Source organism: Polypterus senegalus, chromosome 10 (assembly GCF_016835505.1).
Source record: "Polypterus senegalus isolate Bchr_013 chromosome 10, ASM1683550v1, whole genome shotgun sequence".
Classification (NCBI taxonomy): domain Eukaryota; kingdom Metazoa; phylum Chordata; class Cladistia; order Polypteriformes; family Polypteridae; genus Polypterus; species Polypterus senegalus.
In genome coordinates, this window is record NC_053163.1 from 163103085 (window position 1) to 163121208 (window position 18124).

General features: G+C 53.3%; 1 protein-coding gene across 4 annotated transcripts in view; it reads left to right on the forward strand.

Moving 5' to 3' along the window:
• rabgap1l (RAB GTPase activating protein 1-like) overlaps positions 1-17383 on the forward strand; it is a 70913-nt gene extending 53530 nt beyond the window's left edge. For 2 of the 4 annotated variants that reach the window (XM_039767225.1, XM_039767228.1), the window contains 7 exons: positions 6190-6282; positions 12702-12812; positions 13001-13105; positions 14045-14128; positions 14236-14307; positions 14978-15175; positions 15622-17383. In XM_039767225.1, the coding sequence (XP_039623159.1) occupies positions 6190-6282; positions 12702-12812; positions 13001-13105; positions 14045-14128; positions 14236-14307; positions 14978-15175; positions 15622-15765 (807 nt within the window). In that variant the 3' untranslated portion in view covers positions 15766-17383. Of the gene's footprint in view, positions 1-6189; positions 6283-7133; positions 9677-12701; positions 12813-13000; positions 13106-14044; positions 14129-14235; positions 14308-14977; positions 15176-15621 lie in introns of those variants that run through there. The other 2 variants (XR_005635419.1, XM_039767226.1) reach the window with 2 other exon arrangements.
• Positions 17384-18124: the final 741 nt, after the last annotated feature.

Genomic DNA, 18124 nt, shown 5'->3' on the forward strand with positions numbered 1-18124 from the left:
TGCTCAGTCGGCCACTAAAGTAGGCTGAGAGCCCGCAGACAGAAGAAGGATTTACGAGGACTGTTACAAGTTTCCTGTTGCTGTGTGTTGAGCACATTTAGCCGATCTCGACTTGTACAGATGACTGAGAAGACTCCCGAGGGGCTATCGTCTCTTAGGGGTGTTCTCCATGTTTCGAAACACAAAGGCTATTCTCTGAGGAGAGCGGACATGAAAGGAGGAGAACAGCAAATGGCCTGTTTAAGGATTTGATAAACGGATGTTCCTATGCAGCTAACATTAGGACTTCTTTCTGTCGGACGTCTTTAAGAATGCGCTGCGTATTCTCCGCTGTCTGCGTGAGCTTTTCTCGGGATGGCCTTGTTTTCCTGCTTGTTGACTGGCCAGGAATGAGTGTGCTGGGCTGGTGTCTCCTCCAGCGTTGCTCTAACCTTCGAATTCGATCAGCTGGGTTTGGACAGTGGATATGCTGACCAAATGTCGACCCTGTTAGTGACGTGCCCTCGCTGTCAACCCGTCAGTGTGTGGCCCATGTGGTGGCGTGACATTAGGAAGTGTTCATTCACGCAAAGTTTAGAGCAGCTTTGCTTCTGCTGGTTTTAACTGAAAGACCAAGTGTGTGATAAACTTCAGCTTATGGCAGAAACGTAATGGCTGGCCCATCCTTCAAGCACACGCTGAAACTGTAGCAGCTTACTTGAGGTTTCGACTGACTCTCGAGAAGATGTTCATTAGGAAGCTCGTCTGAATGATAAAGACAAAGAAAGGTGTAGTGCTGCCAGTTCAGGTGGGGCTCATAATCACTGTTTGGAATCGCCATGGCCGCGTCTTTCTGTTGAGACACAATCTGCATGTTAAAGCTCCCACCACACTTAACGTCCCTGTTTGCCTTTCACAAGCACATTAGCATTTAATGGCCTCGTCCTATTCAATTCGAAATGTCCGCCATTACTAGCATAGGTGGCTTGGCCTAATTGCAGCACCCTGTGGTGAGTGTGGCACTTGCCCTCCGAGCCTGTACGCCTTGGTGTCTCGTCTCGTTTCAGTTTGACCTGGTGGCAGGAAGACGACGTTATGTGACGTAACACCCGTTTCAAGCAGGGCTGACCAGTTGGTGTTGCTGGGTATCTCGAACTGGCCCTGATCATCGTGTGTGTGTGCGTCTCGAATGAATTGCTGAGCATTTCCTGCTTTGTGTATTACACCTCCTCCTTAAGTTACGAATCAGGGTGAACAGGCTTGATGAGCTGTGACTTCGCTGTGGGACACACACTCACACTCACACACACACACACACACACACACACACACGCGAGTGTATTTTTAAATTGTCAGCAAGCGTCCAGCTGCCCCCCACTATGTTCTGCGTGATGCACTGAGTTTTGGGGTCCACTGTCCTGTAGTTGTGATTGTCGAGATGAGTGCTGCACAGGAAATCCTCCCGTAGTCCAGTTGCGTGTGAGCGGGCGGCGAAGGCTTGATGGCCCTCCAGACATGGAGCCTCGCCCACTTTGTACGGGCACTACTGTGCCGTATCACAGGGTGCTATCAACTGGAGTCTAAACAAAATAAGAGTGCGTGGAGATCCAGATTGATGAGCCAATGGGAGACTGTGTGGCACCCCTAGGAGGAGATCACCCTTGGGACGGACGGACGGACGGATGGACAAACCGTTTAGCAGTGAGGTAGGCTGTGAAGAGTTGGGTGACTCCTGTGTGAAAACTGACGAGGTGAGAGGAGCCTTGTTTAATAACAGACCTCATCACGGGGTCTCGCTCTGCTGCCGAGAATTGGGTCCAAGCATTTACAAAGTCGGGGACCCTGAATGATTCTCCTGAGATGGGAAACGTCCCGATGTTGTCTACACAGACTGGAGATCATGTTGGAGGTTCTAGTGTCCTCTTCTGAGTGGTCAGTATCTGTCCAAAAGCGATGTGCGTTGAGTGCTTCATGTGGTTTGTGTCCCCTTCCTAATGATATGAGGGCACACGTCTGGCGAGGACCGTCGGGTTATGCTTGGGACTCGAAGCCTGGTGATCTCCAGGCTGCCTGATGGTGGTGGTGGACGCTGAGACCAACGTCTGTGTGCATCGGGTCACTCACATTACACATAATGGAACCTCAGATGAATGAATGACCTCATTTTGTAAACCATTTTTGTGGAATTCTATCCTTCAAATGTGAAGTGTAATTTTACTGGAATCTTTATTAAGTGAGGGCTTCTTGGTTTAATCCTCTCCTAGAACAGAATCTCTCGTAACGCAGAGTGGCCTGGCATGAAGTGTACCATGCAGGAGTTTGTCCCGTCTGTATTGTGAAGCAGTTCTGTCTGGGCACACTGTGCCAGGGCATCTTTTGATTAGATACATTGGCATGAGGAGGGTGAAAGTTTCATCCACATCCTCTTCACAATTTCCATTTTCAGGCAGACCTGCAGTGAAGCGCCGAGTGTGTTGTGTGCCAGCAGTGGAGTGAACTGGGAGGGTTGGGGTCAGGACCCGAGTCGGGACTGGCGGGCTGAGCCTTGAGGACTCGCTCGGTCACCCAGCTCTGTGTTGTGCCCTTCGGCTCAGGACTTGCAGCCGCAGTTTTCTGGCTAAATTCGTACTTGAGGTTGACGTCTGTGCTGCCGATGATTTGCTGTTAAGTGACTGGAGGACAAAACTCGAGGGTCCCCAGCCGTAAATAATTTCAATTACACTTCCAGATGATTTTTGAATTTGTTGTTTTCACAATGGTTTGTTTCTCTTTGCTTTAATAATGGTGGGGGATCAGGATGTGCTGCACCCCCGGGGGTGTCTGACCCTGCAGAGACGGGAGAGACGAGGGTTTGTCTTGCATTTGCAAACATAGCAGACTAGCGTGGGCCTCCCTCGTTCTGAAACGTTTAGGACTTCCAACAAGTGGAGTCATTTATGAGAAAGTGGCACCCATTGGTCAAAGTGAAACGTCCGGCTCTGCTGACAGCTGTTGCGCATACGGATTGTGTATCGTAATTATTTATTCATTTTCGTTGGCGTTGTAGGCCTCTGAAGTTTCCAGGAAGCCGGGTTTTTTTCGCCTGGTCAGACTGTGACTGTGACTCACTTAGATGCAGGGGCTGGCAGATCGGGTGGATGGGGGTCTCGCCTAGCAGGTGACTCTTTCTTTCCACATGGCATCTGAATGTGAGCGTTGCCGATGACGACAGGCTTTGTGATGGCCCGGTGGGCTGCAATACCAAATGGAAACATTTCCTCCTGCTGCAGTCATTGGGACCCTCGAGCTGTACACATTTCGTCTTGCCCTGTGCGTGTGCACACTCATACACGCACTCAAAAACACACACTTACACACACGCAAACTCACACTCACTCGCACTCACTCACACTTACACACTCACTCACACACACTCGGCCTTTTTCATGTCTGAGGAGGTCTCCCTGTGTTTTCCTTTTGAGCCCCAGCACCGCCGTTGTATTCGGGCTTGAACTGGTGAGTCCTGGAATTGTCCCCATCCTGGGCCAGACCACTTTTGTGTGTGTGGTGATGACAAGATGATTGGACTCTCTGAGGTGCCCACTGTCTTGATTGTAATTCGTTTTAGTGAGTGGAAGTGACCCCTTGACGTTTTACAAAGAGAGCGAGAGGCGTAGACTTTAGTAGGCTTTTGATCTTCATGGCTTTGACCTTTGACTCTGAGGTGGTGTTGATGGAGACCCCCGTGTGTGTGTGTGTGTGTGTGTGTGCGCCCCTTGCTGTTGAGCTGCAGTGTGTCGGGTGGCCGGGCCTGCTAAAGCCACATTGAGGTGACCCCCCGTTCCGCAGCTGGGACTGTGAATTTGATTGCTAAGATCCGATGCTGGTAGCTGCAGATTTACTTTGCCATGGGGAGTCCAGAGAATGAATGCCTTGTTTGTCGCGGTAATGAGACCACAATAGCTCCTTTGTCGCCGTTCTTAGACGATTTTCAATAAGGCATTGAAGTCCTCTGAGCTAATAAGAGGAAGCCATGGCCGAGGTGGCAGGTTGAAAGGCAGCGGACACGCTGGCGTGATCAGCTTATCAACTCGGCTCAGGTATGCCGCCTTATTACATTCCAGAGATAAAAGCCCAGTTGGGAAGGAAGGCGCACAACTCCTGCTGCGGAGTCATTTTTGCAGGAGGACAGGGACTTGGCTTGCAGATGAAATGTCAAGAAGTGACTTTTGCTTTTTCTTTGCATGCCTGGTTGTGCCTTTGAGCAGTGCCCTGTGTGTCGGGTGACTTGCCAACCGTAAGAAGAATCGCAGCAGTGCGCTCGTCTCCCGCTAACGCACTGCCTGTCTCAGTTTAATTGGTTGGGAGTGTGGCGACCATTTGAAAATGTCCTGACGGTGCCCAGCAAGCTGCATCATGCCAGTTGGACCCTAACTTGACGCCACTGTGATGATGTTTACGGCAGTGGGCCCTGGAGGATGTGGGTCAGCCAGTCCGAGTGGTCCCGATGTCGGAGTCGCCTCCCATTTGTGCCGTTTGCTGCCAAGTAACGGGCGGGTAGGAGCTCAGCGAATGGATGGCCCAGTCTCTGCTTGGCTCAGGGTGCTTGATGGCCTGGATGCCCCCTTGGTAACAAAACCATTTGAGGGTCTGCGGCCTCCTTCCTGTCAGTCCACAACACCAGTGCAAATCTGCAAGCAAAACAGGCTGATGTAATAGGTCCCTGGTCTCCTAGCAACCAAGTGCCATCCATCCACTGTGTGGGCACCAACTACACCGGTGCCATGTTTAGAGCAGGAAAAACTGAAGGTCTGCAACTGCCCCTCTAGGTGTGGAGCTCAGCAAAGGTTCACCGAGGACACGCAGACCTGGCGCAGCCCAGGTGGCATTGGAGGGCACAGGTGAGCTCTGAGCTCACTTGGTTTTGAAACACCTGGCATGGTGTGTGAGCACAAGCTTCTGTGGGAATTTGCATCCTGCCCTTCCTCCTCCTCCTCCGCCTGACTAGACAGGTGAGGGGCGGGCTGTGTTTCCATGGTTACGCTATCCTGGTTTAGTGCTGCACATTGGAAGTTGCACAGTGGCAGCTGCTGGCTCTGCCGCAGGTGGGTCCATGTCTGGTGTCCTCCTTGAGCTCCATGCCCACCTAAAGATGAACACGGTAGGTAAGAGCGAGCCGTGTGTTAGAAACAAACTGCCACTTGCTGTTAAGGGGACGACGGCCTGAGGAGATGTCTGCATTCTTCACGTCGTTCTTTATATTTGGTGGTTGCCTGCCCGCCCGCCTGCCTTTTATTCTTGTGATGGCGTGCAGGTGTCCCCACAGACATTCGCTTAAAGACTTGGCCATCAAACTCCAGTAAGAGGGAAGGTGCCCTCAGTTTGCAATCAGATGGCGCGAGTGACGCGGTTCCAACAACTCCGTGAGCTGTCATCCATCCATTATCCGACCCGCTATGTCCTAACGCAGGGTCACGGGGGTCTCATCCTCTTAAAATATTCAGGGAATTCTAGGGAGCCAACCAAGGGCTACATCAGTTGGGTGGCATATCCGTGTGCCTGCTGTTGGCAATGCCACTTTCCAGAGTTGTTCATCTCTCAGGGGGTGGAGCGATGTGACATTATGGGGTGGCAGACTGGAAAAGGAAACGAGCCGATTGATCAAAGCAGTCGATTTGTTCTGCAGTGTCCGCTCCGTTGACCTAAATGCCTTGGCGTCGTGTGTAAGATGGACAGTGGATTATCGTTAATCGACACAAGGAGTTTACATGTTGTGTAACAGAGGCGCTGGGGGGTTGGCGGCTGGCAAGTTAATGCCAGATAGACACTGGGCACTTCAATAATAAAAATCATTACATCTGAGGGGCACTTTAGAAGAGTCTGCCAGTGCAGCACGTTGTGACCACTGAGGAACTTGAAGGATAAGATCAGCCATCAGTAGCTGACTTGTAGAGTCACTGAGACAACGGGCAACGCCTTCTTTAGGTGGCATTAAAAGTCTTGGTGTCAACATGTCAGGACTCCATCACGCAGCCACCAAGGTGAATGGCTTCAGTTTATTCTTACAGCCCACCTCTGCTGCCCTCCAGTGGTCATGTGGAAGGAGACCAATCACCTGTGGCATCCAGCAGTTTGTTGACGGTGCCATCCTCGGGGATGTGCAGATGGTGATTGTTTGTTTGTTTGTTTGTTTGTTGACAAAACTGATGCATGGATTTCTGCTCCTTTCAGGTGCCTACAAAAAAGCTCAAGAAATATGAGCGGGAGTATCAGGCCATGCGGGACAGCCAGCTGCAGCAGGAGGACCCCATTGACAGATACAAGGTAGGCCCTGTGGTGGTGGTGGTGATGATGATGTGTCTTGTGGCTCACTAATGTTAGCGTGTAATTGTAAGAGTCCCCTTCGTCACTCACTGGCCGGTGCCAACAGGACTATCTAGCTGCCCTGCTCCGAGTCAGGCCTGCTGTAAAAAGATTTTGTGATATCAGTGGTGGCCTGTCAGAAAGGTGACGGAGCAGAAGACTCGGCCTGAAACTTGGATTTAGTCGCCTGAAGTAAAGTCGGCACTGACTTTGTCCAGTAAGCAGATCCTTAGTGCCACCAAAGGGCAAGTGAAGTAATGCCAAAGCAGACCTGTGACACGAGGGCGCACAGTCGGTGAACGGTGCGTAGATTAGTCGTCTTAGTCTTCATTTACTTGTCACCTTGAAATAAGAGGACAGAAATGCCAGCTGTTCAGGTGAATTTGGGAATCGTCACCTTCTCAGCGTCCCCAGTAAAAGCAGACTTCGCTCACTTGGGATTTTCTGCAGTTGCGTGCGGCCGATTTGTTCATTTTGTTGGGCAGCTCTCTCTGCAGTGCCCAGGCTATTTGGTCACGCTGTGCCCGGTCTGCATTTTGGTAGTCAAGCTTCAGTCTGTCATTGGGGTGTCAGTGGGCCCAGTCGGAGACGACCGGTGCGGGGGGTCCAACTTGAGCAGGTTTACGATTCCAGTTACTGGACTTTGGTGGACTCGTTTTTGTCTTCCTGCCAGTCCCACAAAGATTAAAGGCCCAGTTTGCCCCCAGCAGATCTTGGTGTCGTCATTTCTTCTTTGTACAGTAAGAGTGCACCTGAGATGGAGACGAGAGATTTCACTTTTAATACCTCCCCTGCTTTTTCTCTCTTTTCAGTTTGTCTGTCTTTAGACGCGCTGACCCAGCAGATTATGGCGATGTCCGGGCTTTGCGACTGACTGCATTGCATCGTGTTGGTGCCGCACGTCGGCCTCCTTTTAGTAAACTGTAGCTTTCCTGTACTGGGGAGGCTGTGAATGCCACTCGGGGGGCCGCTTTGATAGGCCAGGCCAGGTCGCACACAACACAAGCACGCGAGTCCCCCTTTGGCCCCCTCGTCATCTGAGGAGGCACAGGGTCGAGTTAGGGGGCCTGTTTGTGTTGAGCTCTCGACCACCGACGTCAAGGGAACACACAAACGGTTCTGGGGTCTGCCCAACAAACGGGCTTGTCAGTAGATACGCAGCCACGTCTTGGCGACGGCGGGCTTAAGAAGGGGCATTTGTTTGGCCCGACGACGTTCTGAACAGTTACTCGAGCAAAAGAAGGTGTGAGCAGCGGAGTGGGGCTTTGGACTCCAGTTACGTTCGACGGACCGCATGACCACCCAAGAAGGGATGAGCGCGTGGTGTTAAAACCGGGATGACTTGGTCCTCTGAGCGCCGTGTCCAGGCCTGAGGGTCGTCCGAATCGCGCCACCCGTCAGGTGAAACTCCCCAAACGAGGCCCTGGCAGTTTCATATCGGAGGAAGCGAGTGCAGGGGAGTCAACCCCAGGCCTGCAGGTCTTTCAGTTTGAATGCAATTGTGGTCCACCCCCGTAATAGGCCTGTTTGTAAAGATTCAGTTGGGGGGCTTCAGACTCGTTCTGGTGACCTGAGAGCTCAGCCTTACTGAGACCTTCACCTTTATTTTCAGATAGCGTGAGCTGGTCACATGGCGGCTCGTTCTTGTTTGGCTGTTAATTAGGGAGAAAGGAACCACTAAGGGGGTCCGAGTCAAGTTAATTCAAATTGAGACGAAAGACCAAAAGTGGTCACGAATTAAGAAGACGGTTTGAATGAAAGCCTGCAGCCTCTGTGGCCCTCCAGGAGCCTTGGTGGTCTCGTGTGACCAACTCGGTCCTGGGGACCCCCTGGGGACCCCCTGTGGCTGCAGGTTTGTGTTCCAAGCACATTCGGAATGCGTGACGGCACTCGTCTCATTTAATTAGCTGCTATTTTTTCCTTTGATTCGACATTCAGGAAAGCCCAGCCACGTGATTTGTACGTTTGTAAGAAATCTCTGCGTTTGCTGGAGATGTAAAAGCTCAGCTCTCGTTTTATTCTGCCTTTCTCTGTGCAGTGCAGTTGTGTCGTAATAACGCGCCGATGAGACTGGCAGGCAGGCAGGCAGGCAGACAGGCGGGCAACGCTGAATAATCGACTACCTTAGAGTCCGACCCCTCAGTAGTAAATAATGGATTCATGAAACAATTCGAACAGCAAGACAAGTGACTGAAAATGAAAATCGAGATGAAAGACTTGAAAAGAAAACCAAATGTCCTACTGAACTGCTTGGCACTTTTTAATATTTTTTTAGCACTCAAACTTTCTTTTCTAATTTCTATTTTGTTCAGCTTGTTCCCTAAACACACAAATATCCGTTGACTTACTCAGCCCAGGCTGCAGCCCCAGGGGGTCCCCAGGGGGTCCCCAGGGCCGAGTTTGGGAGACGCTGCTGTAAAGCGAGGGCCCACCGTGGGCTGGCAATGCAGTGCACCTTCCTGAAGTGTTCAGGTGGCGGGCAGCGGGTGTTGTGTGCTGCATGACTGACCTTTCTGAGCTGGCACTCGTGTTGGCATTAATGGTGCAAGTGGTCTGCTCATCCTGCTCCTTTTTGAGGTGGATTGACGCACATCTCCCCAATAAAGAAGAGCTTCAGGAAGTGTGGCCGGCCGTGTGCTAGTTGGGTCTTCAAAACGTTTTCTTGCGAGGCGTAATAATTTTCGTTTCAGAATTCCTCGTTCATTCACGACCAACTAGAGGTGGCACCTTATAAAATACTGCGGACTTTTCTGGCAGCGCATGTGGGATTTTGAAACTTGACTTATTACGGCTCCCGCGGCCACATTTGAAATGACCCAGCAGGGGGCGCCAACGCAGCACACGCACTTGCAGTCGGCAAACGCCTCCTTCACTTCGTGGCTCCATGCTGGTGAATACGAGGAGGATGGATGTCTCCGCTCCAAATGCCAGCAGGGATGGGCAACCATCGCCACCACCGACCGACCGACCGCCTCCTCCATCTCCTGCTCTTGCGTCTTTAGAATCGAAAGGCACCCTCAGGCTGAGGCCCACCGTGGAGGAGCTCACATTGAAGTGCCAGGGGTGGTGCCACTTTTGTGTCTACAGATGGAGCGGAAATGTGGAGGCCATTTAAACCTGTGGGCAGGGGGGCGGCTGTGCACCTGTGCTGTGCACCTGTGCTGTGCACCTGTGCAGTGCACCTGTGCAGTGCTTGTGTCGTTTACACCTCCTGTACTGGCACTGGGGCTGGCACTGGGGCACTCGGCTAAGGTTAATGGCCGCGTTGTACAAGTGGAGTGAAAGCTGTGATCCATTGAGGGGTGTGTTCATGTACTGTACATCATTTGTTAAATGAATAAATTATTATTTTGTAGCGTGTGCTGCCCGAGTGCCCGTCTTATCCTGGTTACCTCTGCCTTAATCCACCCACACATCTTGTGCACATTTCATTTACGGCCTCCTTGGCGTTTTACTTCTCCATGAAATCCACAAAGAGGCTTATTGGCTTGTGACTTCACAAATCACAGCAGGGCCACCGACACCCGCATGTGTGCCCGGGTGGCTGAAGGGACCAAAGATACACACGTCTGCCAAGCGGCCGCCTAATGAAGGCTCCGCTGTGCCACAGGCAGGAATCGCAGACTCGCCAGCGGAGGTGGATGGCATGGCGCGTGTTACTTGAGCAGCGACTGCTCTTGAGCTCGTGGGTCACTGGCCAGAGGGCACGGTGCTGTTTGGAAAATGAGCCACGCAAGAGTTCGACCATATGCCAGGGTGGGTATGCAGCACTATATGTTACACTGGGCAGACACCACATAAACGGGGGGCCATGTCCAGTGTGAAGTGTGCAGGTCCTCCCGGGTCACAGCCACTCTGATTGTTCATGCGTATGAAGATGTTTACAGAGGAAGGCACCGACAGACAGACGGGCAGACAGGCGGGCAGGAAGTGTCAAAGTCTCCCTGTCGAAGAGCGAAGAGGAGCTCCTAGCGTCGCTCACACTCACGTCGTCGTCCTTTTTAATTCGGAGAGCGAGTCTCTTACCCGTGTGTAAGCGCACAAGGCTGACAAGGTAAGAGCACATTTTACTGAGCGTCTCTGGCAGCGTCTACACGTTGGCGCTTCGCTGCAGCTTGCGTGCCACCCTCCCTCGCTTCACTTGGTGTTGCTGCTTCTGCTTCCCTGGCGATTGTGAGCTTGGTGGCTTGTCGTGTGCGAGTAGATGGGACGCGAGCCTGGGGCCGCCCGCCACGTTGGCTCACCCGACTGACGTGATTTAAACTTTACAAGTGAGCAGTTTGTGGGTATCTGGCCTGGCATCGTCCTTTGAAGTCTGACGGCACAAAACCGCAGGCTGCAGCAGGGATGAATTTGGGTGGGGTGGCACGTGGACCTCAACGGTGCCAAAAGTGGCACCTCCTGCTCAAGCAGAACTGACGAGAGGGTATGGCATTGCCGTTACTGACTGACTTGTCACATTGTTTCTGGAAGTTACTGACCTCTCATGTCACACCTGTGGGCAGATGTCCCCCCAGTACGTGTGCTGATTGGTGACCTCCGACACAGAAAATGGCGAGTGTCTTTATTCACTTGTCATTTAGGCAGAAGCTGTGCAGCAGAAAGAGAACGCAACACAGGAAACGGTCGCCAGCGTCTGAGAGAAGAGGAGCCGCCGCCACCGCCAGTTCTCGGGGGCTTCCCGGAGTTCAGGGCCGTCTGTCCTGAGTGTTCGCTTCGCAGCAAGTCCTCTTTAGTCGGCTTGGGGGTGACCTCTTTGTGGAACAAAGTTTTACATTTGAGTACACCCTGCACGAGCGCAGAGGCCTCTAATGCCCGTAGGCCTCGTGTGATTTATCGGCCTTCTCCTTGTCCACATCTTAAGGGACGAGCTGCTGTAAATGTTAGGAAGGAGGAAAGTGAAGATGAAAAGAAAATGCAATTCTGCCAGATGGACCCGTCGTGTCCCGAGACCTTTGTGTCTCCTCAGCTGGTGAGAAGTGTGTGAGTGTGTCTGTCGTGCCACCCACAGTAGGTCATCGTAGGCCTGTGCCAATAGCCGCTTGGTCGGCTTGTGATCAGTGACATGCTCCTTTATCTGACTGGCCAGCGCAGAATCATAAAGGGGGCTGCAAACAATACACTGAGCACCACAGGCAGCCGTCGGGCTGATCGGGAAGGTGGGCAACTTCGAAGAAGGCATTGGCTGGCATTGTCATTGAAACGCCCAATGCTTGTGCTCAGTGGATGCCCTCCGCTTGGTCGTCCTACACCCGCACTCGCTCGGTTTTGTCTGATTGTTCTCCTGCTGTCATTCGTTTGTTTGTTTACACAGGAAGGCGTCTCCTGTCCTATTGTTCTCTTGGCTATTAGAGTGAGAGAAACTGCCTGCTGGCACACCCCTTGGGTTGGCACCCCAGTTTCTCACACCTGGTGGTGGCTGCCAAGTGCACAGATGGCAATAAAGGCAAAGTGAGACGTAAGGAGTTTAGATAAGGCCAGGGTGGAGGTGGAGTCGGGCAGCTTTATGGTATATAGCGCCTTTCAGAGACTAGGCAGACGGGGCTGTATGGCAGCAGCGTTCACGGTGCCCACCCAAACTCTAATGCCAGGGTCCTCTACTGCAGCATGTTGATGTGCATTGACCTGCTGCTGATTCCGAGTTTAGGGAGCTTGGCAGGATTTCTGTTTTTAAGTAACACTCTCGTCCAGAGCCCACCAGCACACACGGTAAAAGCCCGGCGAGCACCAGTGCCCGGGCCGGGGGTCCTCCATCCTACAAACGAGCAAGTGTTCGTAAGCACCTTACAGCAGCCGTCGTGCCCGTGCTGAAATGTCGTGTTCTCACGCAGAGCTGGCATTAGCGCGGTGGTAAATTAGGGGGAAGCGGAGGCCGTGTCACTTTGTTGTGCCACACGCGATCCTGCCAGCCGCTTATTTTCCTGTTCTTCTCATAGGCTTCCCATATAATTTCCCAGCAGGATGTGAATTTGCTTGATGAGAAGCAGAACGGGCGCCCACAAGATGGCGTCGGCTTCCTTTGCTCGTCTCTTGTGTCTCGGAGTGCCAGGAGACGGCTGCAGGGCACACGTGCCAGTGTCTGCCTGGAGGACGTGATGTGGGAGGTGTTGGCATTGAAGAAGAAGCAGCCAACCCGACCGCGCTGGCTCCACTGTGGCACTGCGCAGAGTGTCCGAGGTGTGAATGTCCCCGCAGTGTGTGGCTTTAGCGTGTTTGCTCAGTCCGCTGTGTGAGGTCTTGTCTGTGTTTTGAACGACTTCTTCTTCTTGATGTGGTCGACAGAATTCTGAAATGAGCCCCAGTGCTTTGACTTGTCCTTTGTCTCTCGTGCCACCTGTTGTCCTTGTCGTCACCTTGTACCCTCTTCCTTTCCGGGACAGAGAGAAAACCGGCGGCTCCAGGAGGCAAGCATGCGGCTTGAGCAGGAGAATGATGACCTGGCACACGAGCTGGTGACCAGCAAGATCGCCCTCCGGAATGATCTGGACCAGGTTAGTGCTGCACTGTGGGTAAGACGATTCTGGGTGGCAGCTTGGCATCTCGTGTCGTCGCGTAACGCTGATCTCCTTGCTGCCTGCCTGTCTTGTTTGTATGGCACTTGAACCCCTGGGGTATTTCTTGTCACCTCGCTGAGCACTGCAGAGTGGCCGCCACACACTTGTTGTCATTTTCTTCACAGGCGGAGGACAAAGCGGATGTTCTGAACAAGGAGTTGCTGCTGACCAAGCAGAAGCTGGTAGAGACTGAAGATGAAAAGAAGCGCCAGGAAGAGGAGACCGCCCAGGTGCGTGATGTGGCAAGATGGGGTCGGCCCCATGGGGCACCAGAAGGGGGTCCAGTTTGCTATTAACTGGTTACTCGCCGGAAGACCGTGAGGAGTACCCCGGGTATAAGATTTGAGCAGCACGTGCCAGCGTGCCACCGCACCTCAAGTGAATGCTTACCAAGGAAGCATCACATCAAATAAATCAAAATGGCTTCACGCTTAGCGTGGTGGGTGCGTTGGCTTCATTCAGCCATGTGCCCACATGCCACCGAGATTGCCAAGGCTATAAATGATGGCGCTCCGCGGCTCTTCGCGATCGCTTTTGTGTCCATCCATCGATTGTCCAGGCCGCTATATCCTAACTACAGGGTCACGGGGGTCTGCAGGAGCCAATCGGCCAGCCCAGGGTGTAGGGCAGGAAACACACCCCGGGCAGGGTGCCAGCCCACCGCAGATTTTTAGATCTGTTTCCTTATTTCTAATTTTTGGAGAGACTGCTGGTAGTCCAAGTCAGGACCCTGCAGTGCCCGCATTTGGTGGTCCGGAGTGAGGGCAGGACTGCAGATCCTCCTCACCGAGACCACAGACGCAGTTTTGATGAAGTTCCCTTGCCGCCGTTTTGCCATCTTGCCCCACACAAATGAGCGCGAACATGGCAAACGGCGAGAATGAGCCGAGGCCTAACCGATAGAGCTGTGCAGGTCCAGCTTGGCATCGGTGTGCCAATGGAAACGAACTTCCAACGACCAGAGTGGCGATAGTCCCACCTGGCAGCGATGCGTCACTTTGCCGTGACAAACGCGAGGTCCCTGCTGTCGACGGTGAAGAGCAGTCGTGGTGCATCAGAGGCCGCGACTCGGGCAGGATGTGGCTGCTGTTTTATTGGCACAGGGTTGGGAACTTGGAAGAGCGTTGGCGACGGGCACACCTTTGATTTAATGTTGTTCATGTTGCCAGTTGAAGGAGGTGTTCAGGAGGGAACTGGAAAAGGCGGAGTTTGAAATCAAGAAGACCACGGCCATCATTGCGGAGTACAAGCAGGTGAGGTCCCCTCCTCTCTGCATGGCGCTTGTCTGCTGCCCCAAAAACGCCCCGGCCTGGCCTGTCCTCGACTTGTGCCTCATCGTGTGTCTGCTCGTCTTTTTCAGATTTGTTCTCAGCTGAGCATGAGGTTGGAGAAACAGCAGGTGGCAAGTAAAGAGGAGCTGGACATCGTCAAGGTAAACGGTGGCACGGGGGGCTTCACCTTTTAAATCCCAGTGCCAGCCTGTCTGTCTTACTAGGATGTTGGCACTTTGTGCCCAAGAAATCTGATTTGGAATATAAAAAAGGTCCAGCAGTCGAGATCAGGGGCTGCCAAGCAATTATGGGGCATGCAAAATAACAGACTGCCCAGTGATGACCAACTTCCCAGTAGTCCCATAAACCGTGTAGTCGTGGCTCTGGGCTCGAGTGGCACACTTGCCAGGGCATTACTGATCTGTCTGTCACCCACCTTCCTAGGCGCTGCCACCAGACTGAGCCCGTCACTGCTGTGCTTTGTGCTGTAGAGGCTCTTATTATAAATGGCGCCTTTGCCCAGCACAGAGGGCGTTGGGTGGCACAGCTGCCAGTGGAGAAAATGAAAATGCAACGGTGCACAGCCTCATCTCATCCACTAGGGGGCACACGCCATGTGTTTTTACCCCTCATCACACGTCACTCTGATTTCACTCATTACAGACGCAGACACTGAAAAGTCAAAGTGACTGGCATGAAAAGGGTGACACGGGGACCCTCGTTACTGCACACACACTCGGGTGACACACTTCCTGCCTGCATGCGTGAGAGGAAGCGGCCAGTAGCTGGCATGGCGAGACTGACGCGACCACCTTTGTGTGTTTGTGCCAGGGTAAGGTGATGTCATGTGAGCACTGCAGCGAGGTCTTCAGTAAGGAGGGGACGCTGCAGATGCCCGCGGTGAGCAGAGACAATCGGGACCAAGACATCGATGAGGAGAAGGAGTCTCTCAAGAAACAACTGCGCGAGATGGAACTTGACCTGGCACAAACCAAACTGCAGCTGGTGGAGGCCAAGTGCAAGATTCAGGTAACTTGGGGGTCCAGCGGGTGTCAAGTGGTGCCCACCAACTGCTGCGTGAACAGAGCTGAAAGGGAATCATCAGGCAGGTGTTCGGTGATCACCATCCTGATGGCACCTGTGCCAACAGAGCACATCAGTGTCACGTCACGCTTGGGTGGCTTTTGGGCATGTGCCCTTCAATTTTTATTTTTTGGCCTGGCGTCGATGTTGTGCTGAGTTGGCGGCACATAAAGGGACGTGCCAAACTCTGCCATCCCCAGGCTTGTGTTTTATGGGCACTGCCCAGAACCTTGTCGGAGTGCCACTTGCTGCCTCCACTGCTCTCTTCTTCTCGCATTGTGCCTGATGTAAGTCCGTGGCGAGCCGAGCCCAAAGCATGATGGGTGGGCAGTGCCGTCGGCTGCCGCCTGGCACACTTGTGCTCACCCACTTTCTCCTCATCTTGTTTGCAGGAGCTCGAGCATCAGCGAGGCGTTCTCATGAACGAGATCCAAGCGGCCAAGAACTCCTGGTTTAGTAAGACCCTGAACTCCATTAAAACGGTGACTGGGGCTCAGGCACAGACGCCCGCTGCCTCCCCCAAAGAGGGCATGTAGTGCACCAGTGCTGCCAGCACAAAGACACTTTGAAACGGAAATGGTGTGAGAGAAGACGCCACCTGCAGAAGGACGAGAGTGGAAGCGGGGCTGGGCACACTGGTGCCCTGACGAAGGCCAGGACAGGACAGACTGCAGCGAATTTGCCCCCCTAGCCCGATGTTTGGATCTTTTAAAAATTAGTATGCCCGTCTGTGCCATGGCCTGACGCTTTTACCTGCCTGTGGGCTCCGCCAGAGGACGTGCTCTCCAATGGGTGGGGATTTGCATGGGGACGGGGCAGAGGGCCTCAGTAATGGTGACCCTGGAGGTCGTGAGCGGGCAGCATGCCACCCCCACCCCTTCGGCATGGTATGGAGTGGACTTTAAAGGGAAGGACAAATGACATGTGAGATGAAACCACTTGAGTGCCACACAAAGTGACAGTTGGGTGGGTGAGTGTTCAGAGGGTCCGAAAATGGGATGTGGGCCCCAAGGTCACCAGTGCCATTCAACGTACTGTGGGCTCAAGACCCTGCATGTGTGGGCAGAGACCAGTGGGGGGCTGGTGCGTCATCCTGAATGACAGGGGTGAAGGTGGGTGGGCATCGGAGTTTGGGTCTCATTATGTGGGAGGGTCACTTTAAGCAGCCAGAAGCCCCCTGTCATTGTCCCCATGGATCTTCCTGGAGCGCAGTGTGGGGGAGGGAGAAGTATGGCATCTTTTGGAAAGAAATGCGTTGGCATTGCGCTGGCAGAGTGGCCAACGTCGAGCGTTCTGTTTGGATATTTTCTTTTTTTCTTATTCTTTTGAGATCATTGTAATCTGTAAAGGTGGCGCGAGTGCTCTGTGCCCATCACTGTCACCCCGAGGAGGAGGAAGGGCGTTGAAATGCCATGGCACATGCAGCTGCTCCGGGGAGATTCCCATCTTTGTAACAGTGAGGGTCCCATTGCTCTCCGATGTGGCACTGCCAGCTACTGGGATGGTGTGGCGATGACCCTCAGGTGTCACAAACTTCTAGTCGGGTCACTGCCTTATGGGGCCTTGACATGTTGCGAGTGGGATTTGGGGGGGTACAATGGTGCCCCCTTGGTGTGGGTGCAGCTGGCAGTGGGCCGGGTGGATCCTTGAGGGAGTCATGTGTGAGATGGAAGGGCGGCGTGTGACAATCACGAAAGGAGGCTTGATGCCACCGTCGCTCTGCTCGGCTCCCTGTGCCACCCAGCATTGGACTGTTTACTTTTTTTTTTTTTTGAAGGTTTAAGATGGCATCGGGTTTGAGATCTGAGTGTTGGTGGTTTGGGCAGCGGAGCCTTTGCCCCTCCCCATGGCAGTGCTGTCATCTGGCAGTAAAAAGAGCGAATGTCCAAATGTGGGGGCTGGACGGTGGGCAGAGTAAACACTAAAAATTGAGCAGATGGCCTCGGGTGCCCACTGGGCGGTCTCGCCATCCTCCCCAATCCCATCCCGGTGGGCTCCACTCCCCCGGTGATCACGCTTGCTATGAAAAGTGCATTTCTGGTGCTGTGCTGTCGCGGGTGTCGTTTTCATGCTCTGTGCCCACGTCCACCGGTGAAACTTGCATTCTTGTGTTTAACCAACTGCCATTAATAAAGTTACACGCGTCGGCCCCCCGGCCCCCGCCTCTTTCTTTGGCCCACCACACTTCAGCATCAAATGTTAAAAGGAACCAACCGATGGCACCTCCAGTGTCACACAAAAGAGGGGACATGCAAGGGACAGCCAAGTGCAGAGTGGACCACGACGGTCACCCCAGGTAATGTCGCAACTGTCACAAGAGCCCTCGGCTGGTTTGCTTTTCTGTCACTTTAAAGGGGACGCAGGACAGGAATGGATGCCAGGGGCACAAGGGCCACCATTGCGAGCCCAAGGCCGAGACCAGCCCTCCTGTCCCCCACGGCACCCGGGGGGCTTTCATCTCATTTATGTGCTGACTGCCCCCGGCACAGCAGTGGAGTGGAGGGTCCGCCCGTCTGAATGGAGAAGGGACACAGATGGCAGCCACTGCCCCTTTTCTCTGAGACCTGCACGTGAAAAAGGGGCAGAGGAGGAAGCCCACCAGCCTGGAATTCACAAGCACTTACCTACACACGGACTGGCAGCAGCCCAACGAGCGCCCACCCTGGGCTCTGCCAGCTGTAGGGTAAAGTCCACCACTGCCTGGGCTTTGAAGGGTTCAAAGACTCAGGTGGCAACAACAGGGGGGGTCAAAGGGCTGATAAACAAAAAAAGACCGACCCTGGGCACCACGTGCCAGCTTTGCCCATTTACACGATGGTGGCTGTGACTCTTACCAAAATGTTCCAAATCTGCGGTGGGCACAGACTGGAGCCAGGAGCACGCGGACAGACAGCT